Source organism: Teleopsis dalmanni, chromosome 2 (genome assembly GCF_002237135.1).
Source record: "Teleopsis dalmanni isolate 2A chromosome 2, ASM223713v2, whole genome shotgun sequence".
NCBI classification, from domain to species: Eukaryota; Metazoa; Arthropoda; class Insecta; order Diptera; family Diopsidae; genus Teleopsis; species Teleopsis dalmanni.
Window position 1 is genome coordinate 50,117,410 of NC_051847.1, and position 19,643 is coordinate 50,137,052.

The 19,643-nt window shown below is 28.7% G+C and overlaps 3 protein-coding genes across 4 annotated transcripts; 2 read left to right on the forward strand and 1 right to left on the reverse strand.

Moving 5' to 3' along the window:
* Window positions 1-565: 565 nt before the first annotated feature.
* Window positions 566-4,266, forward strand: LOC119680685 (WD and tetratricopeptide repeats protein 1). The gene is made up of 3 exons (XM_038093625.1): window positions 566-728; window positions 780-1,502; window positions 2,956-4,266. The coding sequence occupies exons 2-3, from the start codon at window positions 788-790 to the stop codon at window positions 4,122-4,124; spliced, it is 1,884 nt and encodes a 627-aa protein (XP_037949553.1). The 5' UTR covers window positions 566-728; window positions 780-787; the 3' UTR covers window positions 4,125-4,266.
* Window positions 4,267-6,707: 2,441 nt separating this feature from the next.
* On the reverse strand, window positions 6,708-14,556 carry LOC119680711 (longitudinals lacking protein-like). Of its 2 annotated transcripts, none has more exons than XM_038093659.1 (4): window positions 14,265-14,556; window positions 9,619-9,779; window positions 8,069-8,155; window positions 6,708-8,000 (listed from the first exon to the last, which is right to left on the reverse strand). In XM_038093659.1, the coding sequence occupies exons 2-4, from the start codon at window positions 9,718-9,720 to the stop codon at window positions 7,806-7,808; spliced, it is 384 nt and encodes a 127-aa protein (XP_037949587.1). In that variant the 5' UTR covers window positions 9,721-9,779; window positions 14,265-14,556; the 3' UTR covers window positions 6,708-7,805. The 2 variants fall into 2 exon arrangements, with proteins under 2 accessions (XP_037949587.1, XP_037949586.1); XM_038093658.1 differs by lacking the exon at window positions 14,265-14,556 and adding an exon at window positions 14,019-14,039.
* A 1,869-nt stretch (window positions 14,557-16,425) lies between these two features.
* On the forward strand, window positions 16,426-18,741 carry LOC119680683 (nitric oxide-associated protein 1). The gene is made up of 3 exons (XM_038093623.1): window positions 16,426-17,059; window positions 17,120-17,572; window positions 17,627-18,741. Exons 1-3 carry the CDS (start codon window positions 16,585-16,587, stop codon window positions 18,643-18,645), a joined length of 1,947 nt encoding a protein of 648 aa, XP_037949551.1. The 5' UTR covers window positions 16,426-16,584; the 3' UTR covers window positions 18,646-18,741.
* The last annotated feature ends 902 nt before the right edge of the window (window positions 18,742-19,643 follow it).

Below are 19,643 nucleotides of genomic sequence, written 5' to 3' on the forward strand. Positions count from 1 at the left end.
AAAGGTTCAAAACTATTTCAGACTTTTAATAAAATGTAATACTGGAATCACTTGAGAGTTTTATTTGTAATTTTAGCTGTCAAATGTTATTGCTTTCCATACAAATTGAAAACTTTTGACAGCTAAAATTACAAACAAAACTCTCGAGTGAATCTAGTATAACATGCTTTTCAAAGCAAGGAGTTGCAATTGAGTTAGATCTTCTAGAGACACAACAATTTCTATCCAACTTAACTTTCAAAACCATTATTGTAAAGATACTTGTTAGCAAAAGTAAAATATACAGTTGTTAGCGCTTCAGTTTGTGATTCTGTTTGTATTTTATGTTCTATATATATTTTTTGTTTAAAATATATAAATATATATATACATATATATTAAATTATATAAGCATATAATTTAAACATGTAAAACAACCACTGTACCATAACCATTACTGCTTCGAATATAAATGCATCACTCATGTTTGTTCAAATTTTTGTTTGAAACAAAAGAATTTTGATATAATGGCAAGACTTATTTGTAGTTTGTTATTGAAAACAATTTTTGACGTTAAAAATTTATTGAAATAATTGTCATAAAATTAGTGATATGCTTAATAATAGCATAGAGCATATAATATAATTAATGAAAAATTCGTTAACAATGCGTATAGTATTTCATATAAAAGGGATTCATTTTACCATAATTGATTTTAACTTTAATTAGCATTTGCCTCGATTTTGAAGGTATTTAAATAAATTATAACAATTTTTTTTTTTAATAAATTTAATGTTTAGATTGCAAGATGTCAAATTTAAAAAGCTTTAACACAGAAAAATATAATGTAGCATCTTTAATTCAGGATCGGGAGTATGGTAGCACCGATTGGCTAATGCAAAGAAAACATCAATTTTCATCAGCTTTCATAAATCGATTGGAAAAAATAGCCTTACTTAAAGGCCATGAAGGCTGTGTTAATTGTCTTGAATGGAGTCATAATTCAAGATTCCTTGCTTCTGGTTCAGATGATTTTAAAGTTATAATATGGGATGCTTTTAAGTCTGTAGCTGTGCTTAATATCAAAACAAAGCATTGCGGTAATATGTTTTCTGTTAAATTCTTGCCGCAACAAAATGATTCAATTGTAGCAACAGGAGCAGCTGATAAATTTATATATGTTTTTGATATTAACAATCACACTGAACCAATATTAAGTTGTAATTGTCATATGGCTCGTGTTAAACGCCTTGCTACGGCTCCTGACTCACCAAAAGTATTTTGGTCAGCTGGAGAAGACGGTGCCATTTTACAACTGGACTTACGTGAACGACATAGATGCCAAACATCTGACAGTTCTAACCATTTAATTAACTTAGGAACATATATAGATGCAAATGCAGAAGCGAAATGTTTGGCAATAAATCCCTTACGAACAGAATTTCTAGCAGTGGGTGCTAATGATCCTTATGCACGGATATACGACAGAAGAATGATACGTTTCTTAAGTAGCACCAGCACGGGTAATTATACATTTATTTTGATGGAAAAGTATTTAAAGTATTTAATTTTTTACATATATGTATATATAAATAGATAAAGCGCAAAATCCTTGAGTAGTCTGGAAAATATTATACATATAATATATTATATTATATATATAAATTTATATAATAAGAAAAAAGAATTATAATATTCATAATGATTATTTCTATATGTTCCTTTACCAAATATATCGAATACAGTTTAAATTCTGTATGTATTATAAAGATATCTAAATAGGTTTAAAGTTTAATGATGTTAAGTTCTCATATTATTTAAAATATTATTACTATAATAATAATACTTAGAAGTCAATTGTAGTTGGAAATACACGAAATGTTTTACATATCAAATTGCAAATAACTAAAACTAATAGTATGAGTTGAGGAGTATTTCGTTAAATTATATATATTATAATCATAATTTTAGTACTTCATAAGTACTTCTAGTTGTAGTTGTTTATAAAAAGCATAATACCTATTGTCATTACACTGCCCCATTTACTTAAAACTCACAATCAACTTTTGCAACTTTTTTGAACTCTTACACTAAATGCTTGAATTATTCATAATAATGTTATATATAAAAATTTTAGAAAGAAGAGTTCGCCAAATTTATTTTAACATATCAAACGTATACTTATATAGGAAAAATTGTTCACTCATAGCCATTTATAAATAACAATACCTTGAAATTATATGAGAATTATAACTTCATTTAAAAGTAGCCAAGCAATCACATAATACATATTATTCAAATTACTCAGATACTTCAAAGTATCTGGATTGTTTCAATATTCAAAGAATTTGAAGCAAATCAGATATCATAACTATTCGATTAATTATAGTTATGATAAATCTAATAGTACTGATAAATATTAAATAATAAAAACAAATTTCGTCTCGTCTTAAAAACTTTTCTGTGAAATATAATTCTTAACAATTTATTTTTTTGAATGCATATGTTTTTATTTGTTGTTTTCTTTGTACTATAGACTCAGAAATTAAATATGAGAAATATGTATCAAGTTGACAAGAATACCGTCTTCTTGAAAATCTTTACTCATACATTTTATTAGTATTGGTTAAGATTTCACAAATTTATTTACATTTTTCCGAGGTTAAATATTTTAATATAATAGACAAAAAGCTATAAAGTGTTATGAAAGATTCCAGTTGATTTTGTACCAAAATAATGCAATAGGCCTAAATTGGTCGTTGTTATAATCTAACCTATTTAAGATAGAAAGTTCAGCTTTCAAGAACGACCGGGTCTACGTCCCGAAGCCACTTGTCAAGTTCAAGGACCAAGTGCCGTTATGTTAATTACTAGAGTTTTCAATTCATTAATATATATTGCACAATTTTTAGTATTATAAAAAATTTGTTTATCATGCATTTTCTTTCAATTTCTCTGGTTTTTTTTTCGTTATAGGCACTGGAATTTACAATATACCTATAAATTGTGTTAGTTATTACTGTCCTGGTCATATCCAAAAAAATAACTCTAAATTTATTGATCATGAATCTCGTGCAATTACCTACCTCACCTATAATGCGCTTGGTACAGAGTTATTGGTTAATATGGGCGGAGATCACATTTATATTTATGACTTATTAAATGCTGAAGCGCCTATATTTCTGAATTTGCCTGAATATGTAAGTTCAGATATGGATATGGATATTAATTATAGTAGTGATAGCAACTGTAGAAACTGTTCTACTACAAATTACTCTAAACGTCGTAAGTTACCTGAGCATATAGAAACATATAAAAAAATGGGAAACGAACTGCTTGAGAATGAAAAATATTTACAGGCAATTAATAGATACACTGATGCAATAGCTAAAGCACCAAATTCTTCAGTTCTGTATTTAAATCGTGCTACAGCATATATGCGTCGGTTATGGTATGGTGATGTTTACGCTGCGTTACGTGATTGTCATCAAGCTCTTAGTCTTGATCCTAGTTATATAAAAGCACATTTTCGCCTTGCACGTGCTTTACTGGAATTAGGTCGTCCACAAGAAGCTGAAGAATGTGTTAGAGAATTAATTCACCGATTTCCTAGTTATGCTAACAATCATGGAGTTTTAATGCTTAGCAAAGATATAAACGAAATGCAACAAACCACTCAATCACATCAACAAGCTACTGAGGGTTACAACTTACTGGAATTGTCAGAAAATGAATTCTTATGGCGTAATAAAGCTAAGGATTACAAAACTCGGTTTGTAGGCCATTGTAACACCACTACAGATATAAAGGAAGCAAATTATTTAGGAAAGGATGGAAAATTTATTGTTGCTGGATCAGATGATGGAAATTTTTTTATTTGGGAACGCAATACTGGTAATATACAGGCTATTTACAAAGCTGATAGAGCTATTGTAAACTGTGTACAACCACATCCAGAAATTTGTTTATTGGCTACTAGTGGAATTGAACATGATATAAAATTATGGGGACCGATCGAAACAACATCTGAGGGACCTTCACAAATCGTTTCGAATATAGATAAATGCGTTGAAGAAAATCAAAAAAAAATGAGAACCGATCCATTTGATTTAAATACCAGAAATGCGCTGTGTTGGAATGGATAATGTACACAGTTCCTTACATTTACATTATATTTTTTTTATATAATTGATATTTTAATAATGTTTTTATCTCTTAGTGTGTAATTTTTAGAACAATTTGTTAAACAAGAATATAATAAGAAAGCAATACTAAATGTCTATATATAGTCAATATTATACAATTAGTAATTTATAAAATCATAATTTATTGTTAAAAAAAAAAATTTGTTACAAATTAATAATAATCAAAAACTGTTTTTATAAAAATAGCATTAAACTGCAACTTATTTTTATTGACAGAGCAGCATAGTCCATGAGTTGTGTAGTTATATAGCCAACAAAAATGATTTAATACTGGAAAAGAACACAACTTTGTTGTTCTAGGGAAATATGGATGTATATATAAAAATAGCTTCACCTTTTTATAATTTTTAAATTAAAATATATGTAATTGATATAAAATAAAATATATAAAGTAAATAATATTCAGGTATAATAAATAATACATATTTTTTACTAATATGTATAATAAATAATATATATTATTTACTATTATGTATAATAAATAATATATAACATTTACTAATACATAAAACAAATAATATATAATATATACTAATATATATAACAAATAATATATATTATTTATACTAATACGTATAATAAATATATATATTATAAGATATTAATCACGAAATAATGTTTAGTTTCTGTCAAGTTAGTTTCAATAGTCCTACACCGATGGGGAAAATATTTTTTTATTTGATAAAAAAAATTAAATCTTCATCCGAAATTTAAAAATATAACTACCGCTTTATATATGTATTCTCGGACAACAGAAATTAATCTAATATATAAGAGTAGTCCATATTTAGAGGTAGATTGCATGTTTGCAACTGCAGTATTAATTTTTTATTATGTTTGTATTCTTACCTAGAATTGGGTTAGTTCAATTTATATTTTACGGTGATTGTATCAGTAATTCATATATACAATTATCTCATCGGTATAGAATCTTCTTATTTAATATGCTTAATATAGTATACTATAATATGACATAAGAAGCTGAAAAGCGATCGATGACTGACTTTTTTTCAAAAATTTTAGGATGACAATTTTATTTTATGTGTGTATTATAGTATTATCCATATAGTTCCATTTGGTTACAAATGCGTGATTTCTTGATTCAATTTTCGTTATAAAGCCGTCATGTCAGAGTTTTTTACTATGTTTCATATTAATACGCTAGTTAACTTTTCTTTTGCTTAGATAGTTAGTGCAGATTGCTACTCCGAATGAAACCAAATAGTACATTATCAACTCTTATTGCACATGTAGAGAACACGAAATCAAATTATAAAAGTATATGCACACGTACGCAAACGCAAGCAGTATACTTTAAATACGACATAAATGTTGAAAACACTTTACTTTTTGTAAACATGTACCATCCCTATCGGGTGATCATAACGTACATTTATTATGTACATTTCAACAGTCGTAATCTTCTCGAATAACCAAGCTGCTATCAAATCTCTGGTAAGCGTTGCAACTACATCCTTAGTATTTCAAGTAATAACCAAGCTGCTATCAAATCTCTGGTAAGCGTTCCAACTACATCCTTAATATTTCGAGTTTGTTTTAATGAGCTAGCTTAGCATACCAGTGTCCAACTAACATGCGTACCTGAAAACAGAGATATCTTAGATAACTGCAAGGCAGACAAACTTGTCAAGGTAGACAAACTTTTCAAGGCAAACTTAGTGTTTGCTTAGCTGGCAATTAAGATTCCATCATATTTCAAAATATACTCGATCCAAACTAAGCAAGAAACGTTAAGCTCTTTCAACGTAAGCGGAATCTGAGGTATTGCTACAAGCAGTCCGATACATACATATTTGATAGATATGTTACAATACTAGGTCTACCTTATAACGACTTGTGGTTCTGGCTCTGAAGAGAAACTCGTACTTCACCTTCTTAGTTAATGCCAATGTTTAGCGAACTGAAGTTTAAAAATCTTTGGGCACCTTTTCTTGCCGACCTGACAAAACTGTCATCATATAAATTTAGGAATTTAGCCAAATTTATACACCTAAAAGGTTGATTCACTTTCATTAAATTGGGTGTCGTGCCTTTTAGAGTTCTTCGTACGCTAACAACTGCGATCCTTTTGCAGATTCCTTCGGTCTATGTATGTTATAAACAATGGTAACCCGTGGTATCACGACGAACCATCATTAGAGCTCAAGGGAGCTTGACCATCACCCTAACCCAATGTAATATCTATATATATTACAGTATAAATAACATAATATATACGTTTTTCAAAAATATATTTTACTTAAAATAAATGAAGCTCTCTTCTTAAACTGCTTTTAAACATTTTTTATCATCAACATTTTGACTTTCATTCGACGATCGGAATGTCTTCTGTTCGGTAAGGGGCTGTAGCAGCACAGCTACAGAACACTAGTCGCAGTGTTCCGCTTCGTTAGGAAACGGTACCCTGTTTATTTCTATTCTATTGTATTTTATTCTAATCAATTCTATCATAAAATTTACTCAAAAATTAATTTTTAAGTAACTTGCAGCAAAAATCCTTTTGATTTTGTAATTTTTATTATTTAATTATATATATATTTTTACATACATATGTATTATTTAATTAGCATAAAAATTTTTAAAATGTAGAGTCTTATAACTACTTTAAAACACTCATTTTATATAGCGATCTGTGAAATAAAAATAAAAATGATATTTTGATGTTAAGTGATTTAAATAGAATTCTTAAGTCTATTGAAAAGAAAAGAAAAAAAAAATATATATATATTTATATAAATATATATGTTTTTATATATATGTATAACGTTCATATGTATAAATGTTTATATATTTTAAGGCTAACTAAAGATAGTCAGAATTGCAAATTAATGCAACTTAAAGGAAAAGTATTTTACAACATATATTAAGTAAATTAATGGTAATTAATGTAGATTTTTCTTCAACTGTAACTACAATTATGTTTTTAATTCTAATACTAAAATGAAATTTTATTTTACATATTCTTTTAATTTACAACTATAAAATTCACAATTTATGTCATATTTAAATGAATAATAAATAAAAAGCAAATAATAAACTAAATATTGGAATATTGTAAACATCAATAATGCGTTCATAATGTGGCATATTTTTAAATAAGATCAATCAACATTGGATGCTTTTAAGAATATATATTTCTTAGATTTATCTTTTATTTTTGCACTTGTATGAAAGTTATCCAACTGATTAGTTGAAATGTAAATATTACAAAATCTGAAGGAGTAAAGAAATAATGCGATATAAAGATATAAATTGTGACACAAGAAGGAAGTAATATTTTGAGTATACAAGTATATAGTTAGTTGGACATAGCTCAAAATATGTCTTCAAGTTATATTTAAAATGTAACATCGCTTTACATTAGATATCAATTAACTTCTATACTTAATAAAAATATACGTCAAGTCAAGTCGAGATGTTTAAAAAATTTAAGTTATATATATCTGCATACTTATAAAGGTATATAATTATGTAGATATATATGTACAGAGATAAGAATTTGTATACTAATTTTTCTATGAATGATTATTGAAATTAAAAATAACACGATTTTACTGTTTGTTGCATTTTAAAAATTCTTAATGTTACATTGTATTTTAATCAACCCTCCCGTTTTATAGAACTAGGAGTTTCTGCTAAGCCTTTAACTTTCAGCCTGTCAGCAGTTTTTAAAAATGCTGGTAACTGCTCTTGGGATACATTAACTTCACCGGCATACATAAATTCGAGAATAGCTTGCAGATGAATATACGAAACATCTTTAAGTATAATTATTGGATGCTTAGAGGGATTCTCCTAAAATTAATAGAGAAAATAACTAAATAAATACGTGTTCTAATATTAACAAATATATTTTTAATTACCTCCAAGAGCGCCTTAAAGTAAGGGCTGCATGCTGAAAGTACCATTTTATGAGCTTTGCATGTTTGACCTTCGCATGCCAATGTAACCTAAAACATAAAATAAAATTAACATAAAATTTTGGCATGATCTTATTTATTATAAGTGCTATAAGTGTTAAATTCTGTTTTTATTATTTTATTATAACATAATATAGTGGATGTATTTGCAGACTTGAGACTATTACATATGTACATATATAATTGTGGTGTAGTAAACGGTACGAAAATTAACGATGACGAAACACCAACATTAAATAACTTTAGTATACTTAAAATTTTTAGTTAGAAAGACAAATATTTAAAAAGAAATAATACTCTTATCAATAATAAGTAAAATTACTTTATTGAACATCTGAGAATTTCCAAGATTTGAACTATAATACGGTATATATATAATCGTGACTTATCATATATGTAATCATTTTTCTCGTTTTTGCTTTGTTAGATGAGGACTGTTATTTTTCTTACACACCTGCCATACTTGTCGAACAGAAACAGAATACATGAGGTGAGATGTTATAGTTGCAAAATTAAGGGATAATGTTTATGCAGATAATAAGTGAAGTAGGTATAGACAGGGAAGGAATTAGAAAGTATAAGTCAAAGTGAAAGAATTCCGTCACTTTGATGGTGCGAAGCCACTAAAGCTGGCTAATAGAATTTAAATTGGTATGTTATGAGGGTGCGTTTAATAGAGTTAGAATACGTCTTGAGGAGTAGAGTTGAATTTGGTCCACATATTAGAAATTACTGTATTTATAATTGATACGAGAATATATCTCTATCTAAATTGAGCCAGTACAGTTTCGGCTGCCTGTGTCGTATTGTATGGACAAGGTCATTAACCGGGAAGGGGTCACATCTGTAAAATTTTTCTCCTTTTTGTTGTATAAACCGAAAAGCAATCAAAAAGTGTTATATTGAAATAATTATTATCTATTTTTATCTCATTGCTATCACATGTAGGTTGATGAAGGAAAACCACACTAGGTTATAATTATAAAAAATTAATTCAGTCACATTCGATCACACTTTTAGAGAGGAACCAGTACCCTACCCTGTATGCTCATATAGACTACGTTCATGCGTTTTAATAAGAAAAGTAGTTAATATTTGTTGTCCTCATGTGTGGTAAGTGTTTATGATATGATTATAGAATACCCAATTCTAACGAAGGGAGAAAACTTAACTTATTGTGATGCCATGTGTATCACAAGTTGTGTAACTTGAGTAAATAATTTTTTAGGAATACTTATTTTATGTTAAAAGATTTTTTTTGTTAAAAGTTTGGGAAAGAAGTTAAAAAGATATTAACCCCACCTCTATTTCATTTTATTTTATATTCGGGTGTTTTATACATATAAAGTTGAAAATTTAATAATTGTGGACATGCTTTCAGTACAAAAAATAAATTTTCATGTGCTCTTAATATACTAAGTATATACTTGGTTGATTATTAATAACTCAAAAATCTATTATTATATATTCTTAAAGTTTAAATTAATACTTACATCTGTGAAACTTTTCTCATCCCGTAAATGTCGGAATGAAGTAACCATATTCGTTTGAAAATCGTTCCATTTTAGAAAAAACTGTTGATCGGACGACATCATGAAGCTTTTTTTTATAAATAAATAGCCAAATAACAAGTAGTAGGAAAGAAGATGTTTATCTAAAATTAAATTTATAATTAAAAAGTTTGAATATATTATATATAAGTGAACTATTGGTGAGGTATTTCAGCATTATTTAAATTGAAAGCCTTGCTTTCAAGATTAAAGAATATCATCAGATATTAAGGTTATCAGATAGACCTCAAAAATATAATTATATTCTTTATATGACATATCATATTCTTTAATCTGATTGAGTATGATCAGATTTCTGGTTTGTAGTAACATCCCAAAATTGGATGCTACTAATATAAAACTGAGCTTGATTTATACACGAAAATGAAACTTACAAACACTTTTATGATGGTGGTTGAAAAAAAACTGAGACTGTGATGGAATTAGAATTAAATAAAACCCGTAACGTTTCTAGAAACAAATGGCTCTCAATTAGATTTATTGAAAACACCCATGCAACCAATAACTAAAAACGAAATCAATCTGAAACCGTATTAGTTCCAAGCAAACACGAACGCAGTCAAATTTTCTTCTCTAATAAAAGTAGTTGCCAATAAATCCCGAGAATATCTTTGAAAAGATGAGACCAAATCTAAAGAACTCATGAACGATAGATTCATATATGATTAAAGTTCTCAAAGCAAATAAATTAAACCTAAAAAGGAGAATCAGAAACGGGTAATAATTACGGCAGACACTGAAAAATATGGTGAAATAGTGGAGATTTGGAGTTAGTTAGAAAATTAAAAGATGATGGCCAACATAAAAGAGACCCTCCCGGAAGTAATAAGAAATTAGTTCTTGGGAAAATTTGTTTCTCCAAAGAGGGGGTATTTTTGTTCACATGCTACATATTAATATGCCAGGAACTCGGGCGCACCATTCCGACGACAGTCAGAAAAGAAGAATTATATAAATCAGAAACAGTTTCAATAAAAGGTGGGAAGATTCAGCGATGTGCAGGCATCTGTATCCAATTTGACCTCGTTTCAATAAAAGGAAATCCAAATTTGTTTTGCTCAAAAACAGAAACAGTTTCAATAAAAGATGGGAAGGTTTAACGATATGCAGGCATCTGAATACAATTCGGCCTCGTTTTAATAAAAGGAAATCCAATTCTATCATTAAGATGCCCCGTAAAGATATCATTCTTGTGGTAGGTTTACTCACAGGTCACTGCATTTTAGGTAACCATGTTAAAAAGATTGAATCTCACCTTTCAATCATACCTGCCGCAGTTGTAAAGAGGACGATGAAAGGCCTCCCATCTATTTTGTTTCTGTCCGGCACATGCACGGCGCCGCCTTATCACTTTAGGGGTTTTCCTTTTTGAAGAACTAGTCAACTTAATAAGCTTTGTGTGAGATTCTAAGTGGTTTTAAAACTCTGAGTTTTTCTATGTACGATAACATAATGGGTCTATAGACCTAAAAGGATCCTTTTTGGGATCGCCGTTATAACCTAACCTAATGGTCACATAGACAACTTATCCAATTGGTTCTTCTTACAGTGTCGCTTTTCGCGACAATTTTTTGCTGGAATTTCTGCTGAAAATAATTGAATATCCTAGACCAATACTAGCTGTTTTAGGAAAACATATAATTTTATAAAAACAAAATGCTATTAGAGGTGGTGGCGTCAGAAATATAAAACTGTTGCCATGTCATAAAGAAATCCAATGAAGAATAACAAACTTAGTTATTTTTATCTACTTTTGGTAAATAATTTTGAGAACAAAAATGGATAACTACAACTTGAGGTAGATCAGAAAATATATTTAAACACATGTTTAGGAGAAACATATAATTTTATAAAAACAAAATGCTATTAAAGAGGCGGTGCCGTCAGAATTTTAAACATGTTGCTGTATCATGAAGAAATTAATAAAGGAATAACGAAACTTAGTTACTGTTATCTACTTTTCTTAAAGACTTTAAGACTTAAGGATCAATCATACTTTAAAACCGACATTCACGTGCCAACAATGTATTACCGTTTTTTATTCTTATAATCGATTGCAGTAAACTCGAGCTTTTTTAAAAGTGTTGCTGTATCATGAAGAAATTAATTAAAGAATAACGAAACTTAGTTACTGTTATCTACTTTTCTTAAAGACTTTAAGGACTTTGAAAACAACAAATAGATAGCTACAACTTAAGGCAGATCAACAAATCATAAGATCTATTAAACAACAACATATGTTGACATGGGTTGCAAGAACGGTCGGGTGTACGTCCCGGAGCCACTCGTCACCAACGACGACAAAGTACCGTTCAACACCAACCAAAGAGATTTCACAAGCAGGTCCCAACGGGTTACAACAACAACATATGTTGACAAGTGTTCAAAAGTCTACCTGATTAATTTATATGAAAGAAATAAGTAAATAGGAATATATACCTATAAGTTGATTCATCCTCTTAAGCTATCTATTGATTCATTTACTGCAAACATCGTTACTAACTTAATATAGCCTGCCTCTTTACTCTACGGATGAAGGCGTATAAAAACGCACCATGATTAGCATTTTATTCAAAGTGTGAAATAAGAAAAATACTATTTATGTGTAGCATTTCCATAGTTATTGTATGACAACTTAAATGTCAAACGTGGTAAGCATTGATTAGGAAGGTGAGAGATGCAAAAGTGGTTAGTTAAAAAAAAAAAAAGAAGAATAGTAAAGAAAAAAACTAAAAACAAAATGCCTTTCACTTTTCAAGGCAATTTTCGTATTTTAGAAGTAACAAAACATCGCTCCAATAGCACCGCGAACTAATGTTTGGTAAACACGAACAATGAGTTAAAAACTCTTTCAAATCACTTCAGTTTTACACACTCCCCATTGCGACTGACTTACTATTGTTATACATAAACGACGATTGCACTCATATGTTATAAAACTTATTGCAAACGTATGCGAATATTTAACTGTTTAAAAGCGCTGATTTCTTAATAATTACATACATATATACACAGATATATATATATATATATAAGTATAGATATAGCTAAATTTCCTTTTGAGTAGTTGAGATGCACGATAAAAGCTTACATTTTTTCAGTTTTTTCTTGTGAACTCACTGCTCACTCACACGAACTTAGACAACTTGCATTAAGTATTTGTACAATTGCGAACCTACGTCGTTTCTCCATTCGTTTTTATTTCGCAACTCTCAAATATTTTTCCATATACAAAATTTTCCCACATATGATCGTATATTATAAATATAATTAAATTTGTTTTGCTCAAAAGGTTCATAATTAATATATCGTGACATTTTTAAATTATAAAGAATTGATATTAAATATATATTTATAAATACATTTCTGGAATTGAATAATTTATTTTATTGAAATTATTATATTTATGAGTAAAGTCCTCAAAAACAACACAATAGTTGGTGGTCTTCATTGGAATGCATTTTTTCGTTCGTATGAGAAAAAGTTTAAAAATGAGTGAAACTACGATAAATAATGCAGCAGCGCCCGGTTGATTTCACTTTTCAGACGGAACAGTGTTCTTTTAAACTGTGAACAAACTGAGTTTTTACAATAAGCAATTGTTTTGGATTTTTTCTACAAGAGGAATACCAATCACACTTTAAAACCGACATTCACGTGCCAACAATGTATTACCGTTTATTATTCTTATAATCTATTACAGTAAACTCGAGCTATTTAGACTTTATATTACGAAAATTTCATCAATTTATCAACTTCTTGAAACTTAAAATGAATATACACTTTACATATGCAATTTTTTTTTTTGTTAACTATCACCAATAGTTTACTTCATGTAATTTATATGAGCAACAGAGACAACAACATTGGTTGCCTCATTTTGTCGTCATATAATTTATAGAACAAAAGACCAAACAATCAAACGAAAGTTGCAACATTTTCCAATGAATGCAATACTTTACTAACGATAATATATTTTCTCAACTTCGTAGGTGTAGTTAACGTAAAATGAGGCATAATTTAATGTTAATAATTTTGAATATTGAGAATATAAAAAAATTATTATATTTAATTAAATATAGCAAAAATGAAAGTCTTCAAAAAATATTCATAGAAAATTATTTTCAAAATTATTAAGTATACTTCACAGAATCAAAATTTTAATTTTCCTCGGGATCAGTCTTTATTATACTTCTGAGAATTAGCTTATAATTTATTTGACTCACAAACAACAGTAACTAATTTTGGCGTTTTGCATTTCATAAAATAAAACTGTGAAGCAATAACAAAACACAACAACAACATCCATAAAAACAACTTACATTTCTAGAAAAACAACTTTTTCATAGAAATTGTTTTTTAGGTCGCCTTGGACTCATTTTCGTTTTTTTTTTTCATTTCGTGCCGCGTTGCTTTTTTCACTTCATGCACAATTGCCTACACCTTTTTTTATTTATTATAGTGCAAAAGCCACTTTACTTAAATAATTTCGCAAGTATTACTAATTTGTTTTGGATTAAGCAATATTTTAGTTTATTAAATCTTAAAACCTTTTTAATTTGGCTTACCTCTTGCGCTTTCTGCTTTCCAATGCACAAATTTCTTTTACTTTTCTTTTTCACTTTACAATTCTCTTTTTACTCCCTTAACTGCTGCCTTTCTCTTTCTAATTCACGCAATATTTATTTTTCTTACTTTGTTTGATATTAGAATTGTTTAATTATTTAATATTTAAATTATTGTTATAAAATTTCCACTTAATTCCGTGCCAAACTTTTTAACGTTTTATTGTACGAATCACTCCGGCTTTCTGCTTGAAGAAGAAAAACAAAATGAAAGTCGATCGTATGTTAGCGATTTTCTTTCTGTAAAATTAAAGTTAATAATAAAATTTTAAATACAGAGTTGCATTTCAAAATTAAAATATTTGAATTATGCCAATCATATAGTATGTGATTACTATTGATATTTTACAAAACGTAAAAATTATTTAGACGTACCTTATTAACTCAGTATTAGATAGAATAAGAGCATAAATCCTGACATGATGCCCTGCAATAAGGTATATACATAAAATTTTACAAAGTTACCGATCATATTTTCAACCCCTTCAGCTTTTTATGCAAAGTTATCAAAATATTTAGTTATCATTAACTCACGTTAAATTGGTGAATTATTGCGAAATTACATTATATCTGTTTTACGAGCTACTCGTAGTAAAACTCAAGTAAAACACAAGTAAAGTTGTAAGTGAGAATGTAACACAAATAAAGTTCCAAATTACTCTCTTGACACGGATTTTCATGGAACAGCTTTGTGTAAAATGTGGTGAGAACACTAGTGCCGGGTAAATAAGCAATACAAAAATTGGAATTTCACATATCACACAAGTTTTACTTGAAATAAAATGTACGAGTAAAGTCTGTGTAGCATTTTCAAATTTCAAAATCTCTCAGATGCTCTCATTTACTCGAAAATTTGCTACTGGAACGCACCTTTGTATACACAGTGTTATTCAAAATTACTACTAGTAGCTCGTGGAACAGGCCCTATTATAAAATATGTCAATGCAAATTGTTCCATATCAAAGTGACAGGAAATAGGCATAATACTGTTTAACACTAATCTAGGAAGACAGTGCCAGAGAAAATTCGAATCGAATAAAATCTTCAACCATGGAAATTTTTAATATTTTAAAAACAACAGTCAAACAAGTAAAATTTGACAACATGATATACATGATCAAATTGATATCATTAAATATGTATGATATTATAAGTAACATATAAGCCTGCACTTTATTTTAAGTGTGGCAAAAAATAACTTTTTGTTTCTATGAAAATAGATGTATATTAACTTCTACACGAGGCTAAACGCTTGCTAAATAATTTGTATTAAATATAATAATATATATGTGTATTAATATATATATAACACATTAGTAAAAAAACATGTCGTAGGACATGATAATTTGCTAAATTGTTAAATTTAAACTATAGGATTAGTTATTGTCAGTTAAAAGTGATTTTAGTGATTATCGAATGACTCGAGCTATTTTTGAAAAAACTGATTATATTCCTATGCAGTAATAGCAAAATAAAACTAAAATTCGATTTTCTACTGAATTTTGAATTGAATTGAAGTATAATTTTTTTTATTAGTTCGTTATATACTGAATTACAATGCAATGGTCTATTTCGTGAACCATTCCGTGATCTATAATGGAATAATACCATTTCAATATTAAAACGTGACCTTTTTCAAAATTTCTTAGTTTTATTATAATTTTGTATATGAATAACTGTATTTATGTAAGCTATTACGATATACCTCTATATATAAAATCCTAAAAAAGTTTTATTACACAAACAAAAAAGTGCAGCAGTTAGTTAGGTTAGGTTATACCGGCGATCCCAGGGGGATCTACTTAGGTCTATAGGCCCATTGTGGTACCGTATTATTTAGAACCCATGGGCTAAAACCATCCAGAACCTTTAACAAAGCTTATGAAGTGCAGCAGTTACTTTTGATAATATTTTTATGGAGATAGATTGTATAATTGAAGCGATTAGATTTCACACTAAAAATACCATCAAAATAAATATTTATTTTTTTCATAAGCATATATTTGTGGAGTTGTATCGGTAAAAAGACCTTTTAGTACATCTACTTTACTCTTTACTCGTAAAAGGTTAAAACTTTCTTCGTAACATTAAAATATTTTAATTTAGATATGTATATCATCTAAAATATTTTTTGTTCCAATTATCATTGTTGCTTTCAACTTTAGTGCTATTTGACGTTAGTGCCTTCGCCGTAAGTGGCACATGTGGAAATATTTGTAAACAAACCTAACATATTATCATTTAGTTTAAATTAAAAAAGTAGATGTCTATAAATCTTAATATGATAAAACTTAATAAAGTATATTTAGCTTTAAATATAAATTATTACCAAAAACTACGTCAGTGCTGTAATGCAAAAGTGTTAGATCCAGTCAGTGCACGATCAAGAGCTTGGCAACGAGTAAGGGAAAAGTATGATAATTATGTAGGTATCGTCTACAATTCTACTTTGGAAAGACAGAATTCCATGTCAAATAAGAAAAGAATATCTCTAAATATGAAATTCCAAAATAATGTAAATACATATACTTCAAATAATAAATTTGTTGAAATAAAATCTTTAAACACAAAACCAGCTGCAATACATGTTCCAACAAATTGGATGAATGATTATGAATTTTATAGTGATGTAGGGAGTAATAACAGACATGGCACAGAAGACAGTAAAATACCACCTTCAAAGGTGCCTTGTGGTGGTTGTGGAGCATTTTTACAATGCTCTACCTCAGTTTTACCGGGTAAATAAAGTTAGTTTTCAAAAAAACCCAAAATGTTTCATATAACATACTTATTTTCAGGATTTATACCAGTGGAAATATTTAAAGGACGTACACCGAATGAATTAAAGCAAATTGTCTGCAAACGTTGCCATTTTCTAAAGCATTATAACATTGCACTGGATGTGGAAGTAACACCAGAAACCTATGTAGATACTATATCGCGCATCAAGGATAAATTTGCATTAGCGGTTATAATTGTTGACTTACTAGATTTCCCATGTTCAATTTGGCCAAAAATGTCAAATGTTTTAGGAAATAAAAGGCCAGTTTTCATTGTTGGAAATAAAGTTGACCTGTTACCACGCGATTCAAATAATTATTTAGAGCACATCAAAAAATGTCTAAAGAGTGAAATAGTGCAACATGGTGTTGATGTTATGAATATTAAACATGTCAGTTTAATATCTGCAAAAACAGGATATGGTGTGGAGGAACTTATAACTCAGTTACATAAAATATGGAATTATAAAGGTTTGTATGATTTGATTTTAAAATGTTCATATTCGTAATAATTTTATATGCTAGGTAATGTTTATATTATGGGTTGTACTAATGTTGGAAAAAGTTCACTGTTTAACATATTACTCAATTCCGATTATTGTCGTCCGCAAGCATCTAATCTTGTACCCAGAGCAACTACGTGTCCTTGGCCTGGAACAACATTAGAAATGTTAAAATTTCCTATATTGCGACCATCGTCAATAAGAGTTTTTAAACGTTTCAAACGGCTTGTTTCAGAGCGTGCTGATAAAAATGAAGAACAAAATCTTCGTCTGGAGTTAGCACGAAAAACTGGTTTAAATGAAGCTGCACAACCTTTCGGTTCTGTACGTAGAACATTTGATAATCGCGAAGATGTGAATGATGTATTTTCTATAAGTTTAGGAATGCATCCAATTATAAGTATAAATGAGAGAAGTGCAGAGTATGCGCAGGCTAGATGGTGTTATGATACACCAGGTGTTATGCATCCAGCACAAATTACGAACTTACTAAGTTCTGAGGAATTAAAACTTTTAGAACCTAAAGAAATTATATGCCCACGTGCTGTTATTTTACAACCAGGATTTAGTATATTGCTTGGTGGATTAGCTCGACTAGATTTAATTGAATGTAAAAATTATAACAATGGCATCAAAGTGTTTGCCTTTAGTTCACCACAATTACCAATTACTGTAGCTCAAACAACAAATGCCTGTGATATATATAAAAAATATTTAGGCACTGAGATACTTGGTTTCCCATTTGGGTCTGAAGAACGTTTAAACCAGTGGCCGGGACTTCAGTGCAGAAGAGAAAATCTGCATATGGTTGCTGCTAATGGCGATGTTTTAAGCGGCGATATTGTACTTTCTTCAGCAGGTTGGATCGGTGTTTATGCTCCAACTGGGTGTGAATGTGTTTTTCAGGCATGGACACCATATGCTCGTGGTATATTTTTGCGAACCCCTGCACTTGTTCCGAATGCAACACGTTTGATAGGAAAACGAATAAGAAATACTTTAGCTTATAATTTATCAAAACCATTTGTTTTTAAAAAATAAGTTTTCTGTATGAATAAATTTACAAAGCGAACTGATGAAATGTATAATTTCAAAAAACTGTTTATTTATGTGATAAATAAATATGTTATATAGCAATAAAGAACCAAAGACTTATTGTATATTCTATGTAGCTAATGTTTTTTTGCATTTTTATTTAGTGTATATTAAAATATACTATATTTTAAACTACTTACAGAAACAATTATATGATAGGTTATTTTAATTGTTTTAATTTATAATATTTTTTTCATATCATTGAAATAGTTTATAGAATTGTTACTTCCATGAAAATAGACTCTTAGAAAAAAGTGATTGTTGTGGTGGAAATCATTGAATGGTCAAACTAAAATCTAATAACCAAACCAAAATAATAACTAAAAACAACCAAAGAGTGGAGACAAAAATCATTGAATGTAATTCCGCAAGCAGTTATGTGGTAATTAACTAAAATATTTAAATTTAATTTTATTTGTACATATACCCATAAAAATTAATAAATATTAATATTATAAATGAAATACGTAGATTACTAAATACATGCAATACAGAAATTTAAAACATATAATTACCAATTTTTTTATTTGCAACTTTAAAATAGACTTCATTCAGTTGCTAAATTTTTTATATTATAACCCAATAAATCTGTAATAACTCTGTATATTTCAAAAACACACACTAAACTGCGTCACAAAACCAAATATTTAGCGCTAATTTGCGACTGCAACATTAAAATTTAAATCAAAATCCTAAATGGACGTACTTTGTTTGCGCTGTGATTTTTTTTATTTATATTAATATAATAATATTTGTTTAAGTAGAGGTGGTTACTCTATTGCTTCCAAGGCATCACAGCGCTACCTGCGAATCAATAGCAACTAAACCTGACAGCTTAACAACTCTTCAATTGCGTATTCAGACATGTCCCACCTGTAAATGGGGCATTGCCTTTCGCGCATATGAAAAAATATTTATGTATTATATATTTTCAAACCCTAATA